We start from the raw sequence: 17,096 nt of genomic DNA, 5'->3' as shown, positions 1-17,096 counted from the left end.
TGGGCTGGGCACTTGGCCCAAACCCTTCTGGAGCTTCCACTGGGGCCTGGGTGGCTGAGGGCACTGGGGAGGAAGGGCAGATGCTGGCCAAGGGCAGAGCCCAGTCTTCCCCACTGCGATGGGGTCCCAGCCATGGCCAAAGTGCCAGGCCGTGTGGACCACACAGGTGATGCAGGGTAGCCTGTCCAAGGGTGTGACAGCCCCTGGCTCCATCACTGGGCAGGCCTTGGTGGGCCTGACTTTCCTGGGCTACAGAGCTCTGAGTGAGTTAGCACAGAGCACAACCCCGTCTGCTGCTGTTTGTGGGGTGGGGGTCCCCTGAAGTGGGCAGGGCTGGGCCCTGCTTCAGAAAGCCCGCTGGCTGGTGAGCCGGGAGAAGGTGAAGGTTCCCCCCTAGTCACCCATGTTGCCTTCTCTGTGAGCACATGGGGCTTCTGTGACACTGGGGTGTGTCTCTGGGCAGCGTGAGATGGAGGCCAGAGGCCAGGGCTGAGATTCCAAGCAGCTGACCACAGTGCAGCTCAGCCCAGGTGGAAGGAGGGGTGGCTGGGCTGAGCCCAAGAGCTGCCTGATTGCTGGGAGGTCTCGGGGCTTCCTGGAACAGCCACCGGGGAGAGGGGCTCCCCTCTTGGGCCCCAAGGCAGCTCACCAGCCAGCAGGGGCGCATCGTGTGATTTCTGCCCCTGGTCCACATGCTGCCTGTCTACCACAGGGCCCCGTATCAGTTAGGAGCTGTATTTGGCTGCTGTAACGGAAACTGGCCTCAATGTGGCTTAATAAAGGAGTTTGTATTTCTCACCTAAAGCCCAGATGTGGGCCTTCCAGGCTGGCATGGCCTGTCCATGGCCATCAGGCTCTGCTGTCTTTCTGCTTGGCCATTCTTGGCATGTGGCTTCCTTCCTCACAGTCACCTCTGAATCCAGAGAGGCAGCTGTAGCACCAGCCATCTCATCTGCATTCCTCCTTCCCACACCATTGATCATACAGAATGACTGACCGTACATATCACTGCAAGAAGTTAAAATTTTGTTCCAAGTGCAATGGGGAGCCACCATCCTGGGAGGTTCCTGCCCCACAGCCTTGCACTGGCAGTGCTCCCTGGGGACACTGATTATGCACTGTGGATATCTCCCATGGTCCACAACTCTTCGTCTCCTCCATGGCAGGGCACCTGGTGACTCGAGGCTGGTTGCTTCCGAGTTGGGGTGGTGGAGGCCAAGTGTCTCTGCAGTGTTTCCAGGATGCCAAAGTCCTGACTTGTGAGCACAGGCAGGAGGCAAAACAACGTCCATTTACAGCAGTGCCCTCGCCTCTCCTGGAGCCTGGCCATGAACCAGTACTTAGAATAGGGGTGCCTCCCAGACTACACAAAGTCGGAGCAAGCTTGACTTGCCACATTCTTGGTGCACATTCTGACCGAAGCAGCTGGTCAGAAGCCACCTGGGCTGCTCTGGGAGGGCAGGCCAGGGAAGGACGGGACGGTGGGAAGCCCCAAGCTCCAGCTCTTCTGGCCAGTTTGCTCCTCATGAACCTGCCAGCATCTGAGGTCAGACGCGCCTGAGCCCCCAGGGAACCACTGCTGACCCCACCACACTGTCCCCGGGGCTCCTGCCAGCCCACCCACCCACCCCTGGCCTGCCGGCCTTGGGCTCTGCCTCTGGCTCAAGGCACAGATGCACTGAGGACACTGTGCCTCCCAGACACCGACAGACAGTCGAGACCAGTGAAGCCGCTCTCCAGCCAGCCCAGCCCCAGGAGGCTGACATGCAGACAGACAGACAGACAGACAGACAGACAGGAAAACCCCTCCATCACCCCCCCACACTTTCTGAGGGACCAGGCCCTGTCCCAGGGGCAGCCCACACCCAGTTCTGCCCAGCCTCCCCCAAAACACTCCCCCTGCCTCATAACCCCCCCGACGTGCTCCCCCCTCCCCCGCCTCCCCAGCCCTGCTCTGGTCCCTCGGCTGCTGGCGGGCAAGGCGGCCTGTGCTGCCAGGATGCTGGGGAGCTGGGCGGCCAGATGGCTGTGGTTGGTGTCTAACTGCTTTTTTATTGGAAAAATATGGGGTGAAAAATTGTGCAGGGCTCATTAGGCAGCCTGCTGGCCCCGACTGGCGGCCGTCTGGCTGAGTGGCCCAGCGAGGTGGCTGGCTGGCCAGCACTCCCCTCCACTGCCCGTGGCCGCAGCCCTCTCTCGAGGGATGTCTGTCTGTCTGTCTGTCTGGCCTGTCTGCCAGGCTCACCTCCCCCACCCCACTTTGCCAGAATGTGCTCCCAGCGCTGGGCTGCAGGAGCAGGGGTGGACCAGGATGGGGCTGCCAGGCAGCCAGGCCAGAGGGGTGGGGGTCCTCTGTGGGGGTCCCCACAGCACAGGGCAAGACCACCACAGCCAGCCCTCCACTCTCCAAGCCTCGGTTTCCTCTTTGCTAAATGTTGAGAACCAGGGATCATGTTGGTGCCTGTGGCCTGGGGCGGAGGCAAGGATTCCAGGGGCCCATGCAAGCACCTGGCCCCAGGAAGCCCTCTGGCAGCTGTTGAGCTGAGCCGAGCGGGTACCCCCTCCTTCAAGGCCTCCCTGGCCCCCTCCCCAGCACACCCTCTTCCAAGGCCCCAGGTCAGCCTTGCCCTTTCTGGGCTTCAATCTACAGTGAGTGCAGACTTCCTGACTGGGGGCCTCTCTGATCCTCCATCTTCTCGTCTCTCAAATGAGGTCCACCTCTTGGACCCACCTCTTAGGTCCCTGTGAATGACAAGGAAAGGGCGTGACAGACGGACAGACAGCAGCTCGGAGCAGCACCCTGCCTGCAGCCTGCTGCCAGTCCCAGGGTCCCCGTGTGCCTCACCCAGCCCCACTCCTGGGAGCACCTTCCCGGGAGTTGCAGGCGGCTCACTCGTCCTCCTGTCTCCCCACCATGGGGCCCCCTCCCCAGCCAGTGGCTGTGGAGACAGAGGTGCAGGGAGCTGGAGCCTCGATGGCGCAGGACGTGCCTGCACACGGTGACCTCCCGGGGCTCCTCACAAGGGTGCTCTGCCCTGTGTGCTCTGCCCTGGGGCTGCTCCGCCTGGAGTATGTCTTCCCACAGGTCTGCCCAAGGCAGGGCCTTGGAAAGTTTGCCCACCGAGGGTCCTGGACAGGCACAGAGGTCCCAGCAAAGACCGTGTTTGGATGACTAAAATATTGCCAGCCCGCCCGGGCCAGCACAGTTTAGCCCCTGGTAACCCTCTGATGTGGCTGCAGCCCCATTCTCAGCGAGGAACCTGAGAGACAGAAAGGTTCAGTGGCATGCCCGAGGTCCCCCAGAGTGAGGCTCTGCCAGGCCTGGAGTCCCCAGAGAGGTCAGGCACTCTCAGGCCACTGCAGCCAGTCCCAGTGGGCGACGCAGAGCTGGGGGTGGTGTTATGTCCGACAACTGCTGAAACAAATTGCCACAAACTCGGCAGCCTCAAACAGCTCAAGTTTATAGTTCAGGAGATTAGAAGTCCACAATGGGTCTCGCTAGGCCAAAATCAAGGTCCCAGCAGGTCTGCTTCCTTCTGGAGGCTCCAGGGAGAACGTGGCTCCTTGCCTTTCCCACTTCTGTGGGCTGCCTGGGCTTGTGGCCTCTTCCTCGTATTGCTCTGACTCTGCGTCTGTGGCCGTGTCTCCTCTCACTCTGACCCCCCTGCCTCCCTCTTATAAGGACCCTTGTAACCATAGTGGGGCCACCCAGGCCTATCAGCATAAGCTCCTCATTGCAAGATCCTTCATCACACCTACAAAGTCCCTCTGGCTCCATAAGGTGACACTCACAGGTCCTGAGGTTTAGAATGTGGACGTCTTTGGAGGCTGTCATTCTCCTACCACAGGTGGGGACAGTGCCCAGGTCTCCAGCCTCAGGACAGCGTGTACAGTGTTTTCTAAGACCAGGGGTCCAGAAGAAGCAGGTTGGGGTAAGAGAGGTGAGGAAGGCCAGAGTGCAAGTGACAAAAACTCAACTCACAGTAGCCTGAGTGAATATGGAAATTGGCTGGGAGGAGAGAATGGGTTTCCCTTGTGCCATCAGGGAACTGGCTGGAAAGAGCTGTTGGGGGCAGACAGAGATGCCCCCGGGCGCAGGGAATGGGGGTGCGCACGGACCCCAGGCGCCCATTCACAAGTTCTGCATAGCTCGAGGCCCAGCCCAGCAGAGGTGATGGGGGTGCCTGCTGGGCCTGCTGGGCTCAGCAGGAAGCTAAGGTGCAGAGAGTCACTTCCCGCCAGGGGCACTCAGCACCTGAGTGCTGTGAACCTGCACCTTTCCAGCTGAATGGAAATGCTGAGGCTGAGGAGAAGAGGGAGGCAGGCAGAGGAGGCTGGAAGACCTCCCTGGTGGGAACCCTCTGCCCCTCCCTCCTTCCCTTCACCTGGCCTGGCCCCTACCGCACTCTGGCCTTCCCAGAACTAGCTAAGCAGGATGTGGGGGCGCCTACACCCCCAGGACAGCTCCCACGTCGACCCCCCACGCCGTCTCCCCAGGGCGCCCTGGGGCTGTAGCTGGCTGCCTGGGTGCTTAGAGGGAGGCTGTCCTCTGGCCCTTGGGCAGGCCCTACCCCCCTGTCCTGGAGAGGTCGTAGTCCCTTCGGACCCCACCTGGCCTGCTAGCCTCAGAGGAGGCCCCACTGGGCTAGGGGGCACCAGGGGCTGGGTGGAGGCTTGCAGGATGCGTGGTCCTTACCTTGGGGCACGTAGGGGGCAGGTGGGAACCATGGGATCTCCCAGGGCGCAGACGGAGGCTGAGCACACAAAACAGTCAGAGCTTCCGCACAGCACAAGTATAGTGGACGGGGCAGGGGTTAGGGCGGCTGGGACACCCACCCCGGTCCCCCCAGACCAGCCGCCTCCCATGACATGCCCTGGCCCTGCCACAGCGGAGAGCTGGATTAGAGTCACCGCAGGGCTCTGCCACTTTGGTCCCCAGCCAGACCAGAGGGCATGTCCCTACTCTGCCCCGCCCCACCCGCCTTGGGACCTGCAGACCCCAGCTCCCGAGAGAGGAAGGGCTTTGCAGCTGTGCTGGCTGAAAAGACCCAGGCCTGCCTCCTGCCTCTACCACTCAGCTGATGTCAGGGGACCAGGAGCTACACTTGCACGCTCCCACACACGCGTTCCTGGGCACTCACGCCCATACCCCTTCCCGATACACAGAGCTCATGGCTTCAGCTCCAGACACCGACTGAGGACACACTACCCTCAGGGATGCCTGCTTCATGCCTCACTGGACTCAAGCACCACACAAGGGCAGTGGGCAGGGCCGGGCGCCCTCTGCAGGGTCCTTCCTGCCTCTCGTGGCGTCGGGCTTCCTTAGCTGGGGGCCGGATGGCTGCCGTCTCCACCTCCCCCGGGTCTGTGTCTTCTCTGTGCAGAAGGACACAGTTGTAGGACTCGGGGCCCACCCTAGCCCAGACTGTGCTGACCTCAACATCCTCATCTTTCATCACAGCTGGAAAGACCCTAATTCCAAATACGATCACATCCTGAGGTTTGGGGTGTGCTTACCTCTGGGGGCCACATTCAGCCACTGCGAGCTGCCCTGTCATCCTACTCGCAGCCACCTCGTGGACAGCACAAGCCACAGAGGTCTGTTGTGGCCGCAGCGCCAAGGACAGCAGAGGGCCGAGGGCCTCCGGCACCAGGGGCAGCGGCCTTAGAAGCCTCTCTTAGCCCATCCGACGCTCCCTCCTCCGAGGCTTCCCAAAGGGTCTTCTCAGGTGCATGAAACCCCACGTCTTTGGCCCAGTCTGCATTTCCCGCTCACAGCTGCTTTGCACTGAATGTGCATTTTCTGGTCGGTAAGGAGGCCAGGCAGCCTGGAGCCGCGTCTGAGTTCACCCGTGGTCAGCCCGTTAGTGAGCATCTGTACATTTTTCTGGGTTTTGCTTCTTTCCCAATACTGGACCCTGATGATGGATACGTCCACTTAGTGAGGACCCTTTCCCCCATGCCCTCCCCTCAGCTGAGCCTGCCAACCTGGCTGGGAGGGTCTGGGCTCCAGTCCACACCCATGGGGTCACTCTGGGTGAGGCCACTCTCGAAGCGCAGCAAGGACTGACCAAGGCCAGCAGGCCAGGCCCATGCTGGACGGGATGGGTGGGAACTCCTTGCCCCCTCCCCACACAACCCCCCAGCCACACTGGCCTCCTCGCATGCATGGGGTGTTGTCTCCGCAGATGTCCTTGTCACACGGCCCACGGGCCTTCTTCATCTGCAGCCTCTGCATCCGCTTGTCCCCCACAAAGGCAGCCATGGGGAGTGAGCCAGCTGTCACCACCACAGCCCAGCAGAGGGGTGCCCATTGATTGGCGCTGCTGAATGGCAGTGGGGTGAGCACTCCCAGTGCCCCCCAGTTGAGGGTGGAGCCCGCTCGTGGGCCCTGTGATGACACCTCCCCCTTGCTCCGCGTGACAACAGCAGTTGTAAGACTGGCTTGTTGAACCGTGAGCTCTGAGTCGCTGTGCCCCTGACCGCCGTCATGCGGGCCCTGAGTGCGTTACGTGGGTTCGACCTGTCTGACATCGCGCCCCGTGCTTTCTGACGGCCCCCTTTATTTCTCTTGGTAATCTACTCCCACTTTTTCCTCTAGATTTCTCACCTCACTAGATCTTTCCTGTCACAGCCCCTTACAGGAAGACGGGCTCCTCCAAGTTCTGAGGCAGTGGCGGGAGAGGCCCCGAGAGAGGAGATGAGGACTTGTTCTGGACCTGGGTGACAAGGCCAGGCTGGGGCTGGCAAATCTTAGCTGCTCCTGGGGCCGGGAGCTGGCCCAGCCACTCAGTTCCCGCCCACTCTCCCCCCACCACCATTGGCTCCTGGGCCCTCTCACTGCGGGGGGTGGGGTCTCCGGGCAGCCGGGGAGAGACTGGGTGCAGCCTGGCTGCTAGACACTAGCCTCTGCCTCCGCCCCATCCATAGGCGGCATGGCGATCCAGCACACCTCCCGGGCCCTGGCGACTCAGTAGCCCAGTCTGTGCAGAGTGCCTGACACGATGCACCAGAGTCACCACCCCACGGAGCTCCCAGCTCCATAACCAGCTGCTGGTGACGTCGCCAATGCCCCCCTCTCAGGAGCGGCCCTCCACTCACCTTTCATCCCCACACCTGCGTGTCACAGCAGCTCCTTGGTCCCCGGCCCTGGGGTGGGTCCTACAGAGGGGTCTTGAAGACGTTACCATCCCTCTCCTCCTTAAACACCCCACCCCAACACACACCTCTTCCTGTTGCTCAACACAAATGCCCAGGCTCCCTCACAGCCCCCGAGGCCCTGTGCCCCCACCCCACCTCCCTGGATGGCCCTGCCAGGTTGTTCCTGTTTCAGGGCCTTTGCACTGGCTGTTAGCCGTCCCAGAGGGCTCTTCCCCAGAGTTCCCTCAGCTTGGTCCTCGTCTTCCAGGTCTCAGCTCAAATGCCCCTCATGGGGAGACTCCCCCAGCTGCCATTCAGAAAGCACATTGTCACTGTTCCTCACATCGCCCTTACTGTTCTGTCCTCCCCGTCCGCACTGGTCTTGACTCTCTCCCTGTGTATTGCTTGTCACCCCCATTAGGCGTGCACTTGGCTCAGGCCTGCTGATGGGGGCAGGTGGGCAGCTCTATGCAGCCCAAGGACTTGTTCTTCTGCATCCTGTCCCCTCACTGGGGGCCTGGATGTGAGTGGAAGTAGAATGTGGCGACTATGACAAGTTATCCCAAGCTTGGTGGCTGAATACTACACATTTATTATCTCTCAAGTCTGGAGGTCACAGGAGTCTCCCTGTGGGAGTCAAGGTGATCATTCCCCATCTCGGGGTCAGCTCGTGACCAACCACTTTGCCATGTAGGGTAACTATTTGCAGATTTCTGGGTTAGGGCTCCTTTGCTGCTGACCACAGAGAGGTAGATCCGGACATCCTGCTGCACAAACGTCTTTCCCCTTCGCTGCTAGAGGCCCTGGAGTCGGGGCCGAGTACAAGACCCAGCTAGGGCATGATGCAGCAGGCACGGGGGCACCCAGGCCCGAAGACAGGATTGGGGGCATGAAGTTTATGGGGGATAAAGGGAATACATGTAATCGGTATATAATTCAAACAGAACAAAAGGGCTTAAAAGCCCCACCTAGGGCTTTTAAGCACCATTGGCCATTTCTTCTGTACACTGGAGATTTCCCGTGGGTTTTCCAAGTGCATGTGTTCGCCTGTGTTTTGTCACCTTTTGAAAAGGAAACGCTGGACCAGCACATACAGTTCTGGAGCTGGTTCCTACGGTCCATTTGAATGGCTGTGGGCTTTCCCACTGAAAGGACCCGCCACTGATCTCCCCGCCTAGGGCAGGTCTATGCAGGCCCTGAACCTGGGGTCTAAGCTAAGGGTCCCCGGATGCTCCACCAGAGCTGACCTCCAGGTGCTCCCAGCCCCACAGCAGCTTAGAGGCGGGGCTCTCAAACTGCTCCCCAGCGCCGCTCGGCCCTTTCCTCGCGTGGACTTCTTCACAGCACGTTTCGTGATTGGGAGTCGTGCTGCTGGCGGTGTGGTGTTCGGCCTGTGCGCTCTGAAATGGAAGGTGCCAGCCTCGTGCGCGTGGGTAGGTGTCGGGCATATACTCGGCCTTCTCAAGGGGCGGTTATTCCCCTGGGATCTGAATTCAGTTGTGGCCCACGGAGTGGCCAGGGGACTCCTGAGCGATGGTCAGGGTTGGCGGGTGCTGGGCAGTTTGAAATTACAGTAACTGCTTGGACCCCTTCTCCCACCTTGCGTCCCCGTTTCGCAAATGGTGAAACCGAGGGCAGGGCTTACATTGGACGTTGTGGGGAGTCTGTTGTCCTTCTTCTAAGACCCAATTCCTCGACCTCGCCGCTGTGTGACTCAGTTTCCCCTTCTGTAAACTGGGCGGAAGATCCATCCATATTCGTTGCTGTGACCATCGGAGGAGTCAGTCCGTAAAGCGTTCCGTACAGCTGGCATCGCGCACCCTGACCTTGAGGCGGGGATGGGACGGTGATCGCTCGAACCCAAGCCAGCAGCCCTGCGCGGGCAGATCCGCGCCTCGGGGCTGGATTAGTCGGGCCTGCCCGCGCCCCGCCCCCGCCCCGCCCCGCCGCTCTCGCTTGCCGCTTTCTGCGCGCCCGCCAGCAGTGCGCCCGCCGCCGCCGCCGCCGCTCTCTCTGGGCCCTGCGCCGCGCCAGACGGTGCCCGGGAGCCAGAGCGCACCGAAAGCCGCCCAGAGCGCGCCGACTCGGCGCGGTGGACAGATGTGGCCCGTGCGCGCCCCCGGCCGGGGCTCCGGCTAGGCAGGGCGCGCCGGGAGAGAGGCCACCTCGACGGGCCGAGGCTGGCGGGGGCCCGTGCTCCGCTGCCCGCGTCCATGCCGCCCGGCTTCGGCTTCGGCTTCGGTTCCGGCCCGAGGACTAGCGGCGATCGCCTGCAGAGCGCGCCAGACCCGGGGTGCCCGCGCGGTGAGTGCGCGCTAGTGGCTCCGGGGAGGGACTTGGGACTTGGGGGGTCGGGGTTAAGAGAGCAGCCGCCTCCCACCAGAGGAGCGGGAAGCAGGAAAGGCCCCCGGTGATCTGCTCACTCCGTCTCTCTCGGGAGCCGGGCGCGCGGAGACCCCTCGTACCTCCGACTGCGCCCCCCGGGTGCACGAGGCGGTAGACCAGCGCGGGTGCCGCCCCCGCAGAGAGTACCGAGCCTCCGCTAGGGCGCTGGGGGGCCCGCGGCTGGGGCGGGCCCGGGCGTCGTGGGGGGCGCGCGTCTTTGTCTGCGTCCCGGCGCGGGCTCGGACACCCGGGCTCCTGGCGGCCGCCTCGCTCACCTGCCCGGAGTTGGAGCTCTTTGTCTGGGGCGGGGCGCGGTCGACGGAGGTTGTGCCGCGTGTCTGAGCCAAGGCTGCCCTGCAGGTCGGGTCCTCGCAGACAAAGCGCGCTGTGATCTCTGCCCTCGGCCGGGATTGCCCACCTCTGAGGAGTGAGTGCTGGCTCGGACACTCTCCCTACAGAGCATCCTCCTTCCACCGGGACCCTGAACCTGCAGCCCGGGGACCTCCAACCTGTACTTTGTCCTGAAGTGACCCTTTCCTTCCACCCCCCACACAGGCTCAGCGCCAGGACTAGAGGATGTGACAGCCAGCTCCGCCTGGGTCAGGTCCCAGTATATAATCCTTGGGAAGTTATTAGCACAGGTCTGGTGGTGGTTCTGGGGCTGCCCACCCACCTTGAGTCAGCCGGCCAGTTCCAGACTCCTTGTCTTGGAAGAGAAAGAACAGGGGGCCGGTCCCACCCGGGATGGCTTTGTACCTGTGCTGGAAGGGGGCGGGAACCTGGGCCCAGGCCCCCAGAGGTCCTGGGAGGTAGGGGTGCCTGCGGGTGTTTGTTGAGGGCCTTCTCCAGTGGGCGTGGCTGTGCCTGGCCAGGTGTCCAGGTCCTCGCGCTGCGGTGGAAGGCTGCCAGGTCCTTGCCTAAACCCCGGAGGTGACTTGGAACCCTCAGCTTCCCTGAGGAAACTTAAACTTGGGCACTGGGAGTGTGGGGATCAGATGGACGTGGAAGAGTGGCCTTCACACCTGCTGTCTGCCTTTGCCTCTGCCCTGCGGCATCCCGGGGGTGGGGAGGGGTAGGGAAGACACTCCCCGTGGCTGCTGCTCCCTGCCTTCTCCACTCCTCTCTCTTGACTTTCCCAGTGTCTGGGGCGCCACCTCCTGGCTCTGGGAGCCAGTGCTCCAGCCTTGGGCCTTGGGCTGAACCAGAACCGGCCTGGCTGGACCTCCCGCACAGGGCAGAGGCCCTGCAGCCTTAATTGAACTTGCTGCTCATCTGTGCCTCCCCAGGCTGGGACCGGGAGCAGTCCTGCCCCACAGGAACAAACTTGTTTTCTCAGTGACGCGTTTGCCACGTTCCCTTCCAGGCTGTATCAGAGGAGTGGGTTCCAGGGAGGGCTCATGGGGCGCCGCTGAGGCACTCTGTCCTGCCATGGAGTAGCTCTCCCCCTCCTGGTGGCCCAGCAGCCACGCACCTGGAGGGTAATGACAGCTGAGCCACTGAGCTCCTTCATTCCACCTGTTGAGGACACCCCCGGGACTGCTGGGGACCCTCGTAGGCTGCTTGCGTGGTTAGCAAGCATCCCTGCGGGCCAGAGGGGCTGTCAGTGCCGCAGGTACTGAGGACCTTAAGGGGCAGCCTCAGGAGAGGGGAGCAGCCGCCCCTTCCTGGCTCATCTCGTGGGGCGGGTGCACTCACACCCTCTTCCCACTGGTGCAGGGCCTCAAGTGAACAGGGCTCAAACCTGTGCCAACTAGTAGGTGGCACCCTCAGACAGGGGTCTGGGGAGGTGAGGGGGTGGGGAACGCAGCTGAAGCCACTCAGTCAGGGCCAGGGGCCTCAGGTAAGCTTGGGGCCCAGACGGGCCAGCTGGTACAACCCTTGCCAGGCTGGGGGCGGTGGGAAGGCACTGGGATATTTTCAGTCTCCAAGTGACCTGTTCTGATTTGGTTTTTAAAGATGCTCTTGGCTGTTAGATGGAGAATTAATTTGTGAGAGTGTTAACGAGACCAGGTAATGATGACAACAGCTGTTACCAGGGCACTGCTGTTGGACCTCAAATGGGGGTGACAACAGGACCCCGTCCTGGGGTCACGGTGAGGGTCCAGTCCTCTTAGGCCTGGGCTTCTTTGGGTGGGCTCTGGGAGGGTGGGAGCATAGGTGACCCAGTGCCTTCGCCCGAGGGTACAGGGCCCCGGGTGCAACTGGCCTCATGCCTAGAGGCAGGCTGTAGCTCCCAGCTGTGGGCGGAGCCTGGTGCAGAGCAAACTGGCGTGCGCTGTCCTCATCCCGGTCCGGAGGTGGGATCCTGGCCCTGAGGGGTGGGAGGGCAGGCGCCACTGACCACCCCCCATCCTGCCCCTGCGAACCCTCAGCTCAGATGGACCCCCATGGGGACTCCTCTGGGGTGAGGCGACAATCCAGGCTCTCTGACAGCTGCTCCTCACCGTGCAGAAAGCCTCAGAAACAAACACAGGAAGAGGTCACAGCCACAGCGTCCCTGCATGGGACGTGCCCCGGCCTCAGCCTCCCTGCTCCCCTGTGGGAGGACCCTCCATGTCCCACCACCCCTGCTCCAATGGGGGAGTAGCACCCCTGCACCCACCCTCCTCTCCAGGGCCCTCTTGCATCTGAGGCCAGCTGTGGGCCCCTCTGCAGCCGTGAGAGCCCTGGGCCGGCCTGGCTGCAGGCTGCCTCCCCTCCGGTGCAGGTCCGGGTCCAGCCTGGGGCTGTGTTTTCAGGCTGCATTTGGCACCTGCTTCCCTTTGCCACTTCCCAGGACATGATTAGGGAGGGTGACCCTACTCCAGCACAAGCGTTTTGTGGTACGTTCCTGGGTTCGCTCTCCACGTTTACAGCAGTGAGTCTGGAGTGACTCTGACCCTGGGAGCCACCTTCCAAGCAGAGCTGCCCTGGACTCTACTGGGCCTCATGTGTGCCCGACTGTCTGGGGTTCTTGTTTCTGTTCTGTCAACTTTTGGTCTGTTCTTGCCTCAGTCCCCATCTTACAGTCGGTTTTCCTGCACCATAATTTACATGCAGTAAAATACACCTTTTTAAGTGTACAATTTGATGTGTTTGGATAAATACATACCACTAAGTACCTACCACAGTCAAAGAGTGTTTTTGTCGTCCCATTTTGGGAGCGTCATGCTTTTTCTCTTTCATGCTTTTTTCTTTAAATGTTTTATTTATCATGGTGAAATTCACTCAACAAAATTTAGGGACATTGAGGGACATTAAATACATTCATATTAACCATCACCACCATCCCTCTCCAGAACTTTTCATCTTCCCAAACTGAAACTCTGTCCTCAATAAACACTAACTCCCCAGTCCCCGGCCCCACCATCCTGCTTTCCATCTCCATGGATTTGACCACTTTCGGAACCTCATGTGAGTGGGATCACACAGCATTTGTCCTTTTGTGTCTAGTTTATTTTCCATAGCATAACGTCTTCAGGGTTCATCCACATCGCAGCACATGTCAGAATTTCCTCCCTTTTTAAGGCCGAATAATATTTCCCTGTGTGTATGGACCACATTTTGCTTATGCATCCATTCATGGACACGTGGGGTGCTTCCATGTTGTAGCTGTTGTGAATAATGCTGTCGTGAACACGGGTGGACAGGTATCTGCTGGAGGCTGTTTTCAGTTCTTTGGATACATGCCCTCAGTGGGACTGCTGCGTCGTATGGTAGTTCTCTGTCTCAGTTTTTGAGGAGCCTCCATACTGTTTTCCACAGCCACTGCACTGTTTTATTTTTACATTCCCACCAGTAAGGCACAAGGGTTCCAGTTTCTCCACACCCTCGCCAACCCAAGCTGTGTCCTGTCTTGTTTGACAGTGGCCATCCGCATGCTCTTTGGTACTCAGTCCCCATTCCCACCCCCAGCAACCGCTGCTTCCCGGCAGCCAGGACAGGGGCGTCTGTAGACACCGGCAGTAGAGAAGTGGTGCCCAGGGCTTGAGGAGATGCAGGGATTGGGGTTGACTGTCCTTACCAAGGCCCTGCACACACACGGGTGTCTTTCTGGGAGGGGAGCAGCTGAGTTGGGGCAGGGGACCATCAAAAACTGCCACGGTCCCTCCTGAAGCCAGTTTGTCCCCACTCGGAGTGGCCCTCTCCACTCTCAACTCAGTCAGTACATCACGGTGGCCATGGTCCCCAGACCTGTGACTTAGGCATTCTGAGGTGTGGCCAGTGGTGTCCTGCAGCCTGGGGCTAGGGGGCGGGGGCATCCCAGCTCTGCTCCCAGACCCTGCCGCCTCCAATGTCAGGCCCAGCAGAGCCCTCAGGTTCCTGGTGCTGGCTCTGCAGGGAGGCGCCCAGATTCCCAGGTCCTAGCTCCCCACCCAGCAGGGCCGTGCTGAGCCCTGCATTCCTGCTGAGTGGGGCACCCTTGGTTCCCTGGCCACAGGCTGAGTGACCTGTGTCTGAGTACTTACAGCTGGGCCTGGGTGTGGTCACTTTCCTACACAGGGGCACTGGGCACAAAAAGGTGTGTCCTGCCCCGCTGGGCGGCCATTGTATACACAGAACCTTCCCAGACCTGTCCCCTGGGTGCCAGGGGCAGGGAGCGAGGGCCAAGTTTGCCCCAACCTTGTAGGTCCCTCTGGTCTCTGACCGTCCCCTCTTTCTTCCAGGCGTCTGTGGGCTCCGAGAAGCTCTTTGCCCCGGCAGCTGATAAAGGTAAGTGGCCTGGGCTCCTGGCCTCTAGGAGTGGACAGGGCACACTCTTGAAGTCAGGGGACCCAAGTTAGGTCCTGTCGTGAGTGTCAGGAGCAGTGCCTGGGGCAGGAGTTGGGTGCTGGGATTTACTGAGGGATGGGACCCCTGCACCCCCACCCTGAGAAAACCACAAGAACAGGCAGCTCTGGAGCAGTGGTTCCCAAAGTGGGGTCCCTGCACCCCCTGGGGACTGTTAGGAATGTGTGTTCTGGGGCCCTCCCCAGGCTCATGGGGCCAGATGCCCTGGGGATGGCCAGCAGCTCACGGCTCGTGAAGCTGGGCCCCCGCCCCCCGCCCCCGGCCACCACTGCATGTGCGCGGCTGTTTGCATTGAAATGAAATGGACTGGACTCACTCTTTGGCCACACCCCAAGCCAGTGACCCTGAGTGCGACAGGCCCGTACCCGGCACTGCATTGTCCCAGAGAGCTCTTCTGGCCGCTGTGCTCTGAACAGGCATGCCCAGGGTTGGTCCCATCGAGGCCAGGAGAGGCCTTTGTGACCCATCCCGCCGGTTGTGGCTGTGGCCTGGGGGGTGTCACCCTGCTTGGGCCCACTCCCCCATGCACCTCAGTCTCCCGTCTGTAAAATGGGGCCATAATAGCCCCTGCAGTGGAATCACCATGGTCAGGAGGTGCAGGACACTGCCTGGAGAGTGGGCAGCCTGGGGTGGGGGGCTCACTGGAGGGATGGGGACTGAAGTGTTGGGGGGGCAGGCTCCACACTGCCTGTTTCCCCATCAGAAACCAGGCTCCTCCCGGGGTCGTGGACCGCAGTATTGAGCCTGGACCCTGGGCGCACTCCGGCCCCTCTCTCCACAGGCCCCACACTGGGCGACAAGTCCGAGGCCAAGGCTGGGGCAGCACCCAAGGTCTCAGGCCTGGAGCGCAGCCGTGAGCTGAGCACCGAGCCGCCCTTCCTGCCCCCCGTGCACAGCCCCGCGCCCGCCCTGCCCTCCGCCGGTCCGGAGCCCGGTGCCCCAGCCAGCCCGCTGGTCAAGAAGGAAGCCCCGGCTCTGCCCCGCCTCGCCCTGCAGCCGCCCCCTGCGCCTCCGCAGCCCCGGGCCGCGCTCCCAACGCACGTGCCTCTCCCCGCGGGCGCCTTCCCAGGCCACGGCCACGGCCACAGCCACGGCGCGCACAACGGCCTGCACAGCCTCAGGTGGGCGCGGGGCGGGGCCTGGCTGCGGGGGGCGGGGCGGGGCGTGCGGCCGGGCACTGAGCCCTCCCCCATCCCTGCAGCAGGAGCAGCAGCGCCAGCAGCGGCGCCAGCCTGGGGCTCGCGAAGCACGCGTCCCTGTCGCCTCACGGGCCAGGCCCCCACCTCTCTACCTCACACTTGGCGCTCCGCTCGCAGGCCCAGCACCAGCACCACGCGGCGGCCATGTTCGCCGCCCCCCCGACACTGCCCCCGCCCCCGGCGCTGCCGGCCAACAGCCTGGTCATCCCAGGACACCCTGCCGGTAGGTCCGGGCACCGTGGGTTGGGCCGGGGTCACTGTCTGCCCACCTCCACTCTGGGGTCCTCACCCCTGGGGGGAGGGGTGCCAGCCTCCGAGGCACAGACTTCTCTCCCACCTGCTCCTCCAGACCCACTGGGCCGGATGGCGGGGCCCCAGAGCCTGTAGCCCCAGCAGGCTGCCTTTCCCAGGGCAGAGGAAGCTTCCTGCCTGGGCCTCGGTCCTGCACACATGCACGCAGATACATGGTTGCACACACATGAGCACACAGACATATATACACCCTGTTTCATCCTGAACCCCTGCCAGGCCTGATCAGGCAGTCTGGGACGGGGTTGGTGGAGCTTGGAGCTGCTCCCATCCCTCATTCCTAGGCTGCTGGGGGTGGGGTGGTGGGCAGCAGGGCTGAACTGTGGAGTAGAGGGGTCCCAGGTGAATAGCACCCGGCTGGTCCAGCCTGGCCTCTCCCTTCCTGCTTGATTCCAGCAGGTGCCCCTTCATGGCCAAATCTCAGGTCATCTCTGTGGGTGTATAGTATCTTTCTAAAGTTCTGAGTCAGGGTTGGGGCAGCTTGGCGCCCCAGGATGGGACCAGGACAGTGGTCTGGGGGTGACTGGACGGGCTCCCCAGGGTAGCGGCCAGGACGGGCAGGGGCTGTCTCCCGGGGCTCCCAGGGTGGCTCACGGTGTTCTCTCTTGCCTTTAGATGCCAGCCTGTTGATCTCATTCAGCCAGCCAATCATGTATTGCCAGCCTCATTCGGGGATTCTGATTGGTACTTGGTCACAGGCACCTCTCTTACCTCCACCCTGGGGCCCGCACCTAGCGAGCGGCCACCACGGCTTGGCCTGCCGAAACCGGGAGTGCCAGGTGACTATCCGCCTCGCCCCGCCGGGAGCCCGCGGCCGACGTGCCTCTCTGTCTCTCTCTTTTTCTCTTGTAGATCACGAGCTGCTCAGGCAAGAGCTGAACGCGCGTTTTCTGGTCCAGAGCGCCCCCCTGGGCCCGGGAGCTCTGCTGCGGGCGGAGTTCCACCAGCACCAACACACACACCAGCACACACACCAGCACCAACACACATTCGCCCCCTTCCCTGCCGGGCCACCCCCGACGCCGCTCCTGCCGCCCGCCGCACCCCCGCCGGTGCGTAGGCCGCGTGCCGGCGGGCGGGTGGGCGGGGGCGCCCGGGCGTGGGACACGCAGCAGGCACACGCAGACGCTCTCCGCACGCACGCAGGCTGACACCGTCCCTCTCGGTCCGTCTGTTCATCCAGCCCCTCCTGGTCCCCGCCCGGGTCATACCTCCACGTTTCCTACCCCGCCGCTCTTTTGGGCTTGAGTGAGCGCCCCATATCCCCCCGGTGTGTAACATGGCCATGGGGCC

At 62.1% G+C, this 17,096-nt stretch overlaps 1 protein-coding gene across 7 annotated transcripts in view; it reads left to right on the top strand.

The window, feature by feature from the left end:
- Positions 1 to 17,096, top strand: part of FBRSL1 (fibrosin like 1) — an 81,382-nt gene that overhangs the window by 54,090 nt on the left and 10,196 nt on the right. For 3 of the 7 annotated variants that reach the window (XM_032471941.1, XM_032471939.1, XM_032471943.1), the window contains 5 exons: positions 14,172 to 14,217; positions 15,077 to 15,416; positions 15,497 to 15,717; positions 16,419 to 16,487; positions 16,656 to 16,855. In XM_032471941.1, the coding sequence (XP_032327832.1) occupies positions 14,172 to 14,217; positions 15,077 to 15,416; positions 15,497 to 15,717; positions 16,419 to 16,487; positions 16,656 to 16,855 (876 nt within the window). Of the gene's footprint in view, positions 1 to 14,171; positions 14,218 to 15,076; positions 15,417 to 15,496; positions 15,718 to 16,418; positions 16,583 to 16,655; positions 16,856 to 17,096 lie in introns of all 7 variants that reach the window. The other 4 variants (XM_032471944.1, XM_032471945.1, XM_032471940.1 and 1 more) reach the window with 3 other exon arrangements.

The sequence above is a fragment of the Camelus ferus genome, chromosome 32 (genome assembly GCF_009834535.1).
Source record: "Camelus ferus isolate YT-003-E chromosome 32, BCGSAC_Cfer_1.0, whole genome shotgun sequence".
Lineage (NCBI taxonomy): Eukaryota > Metazoa > Chordata > Mammalia > Artiodactyla > Camelidae > Camelus > Camelus ferus.
Note: the sequence above shows the minus strand (reverse complement) of the source record. Positions and strands in the feature narration are given on the sequence as shown.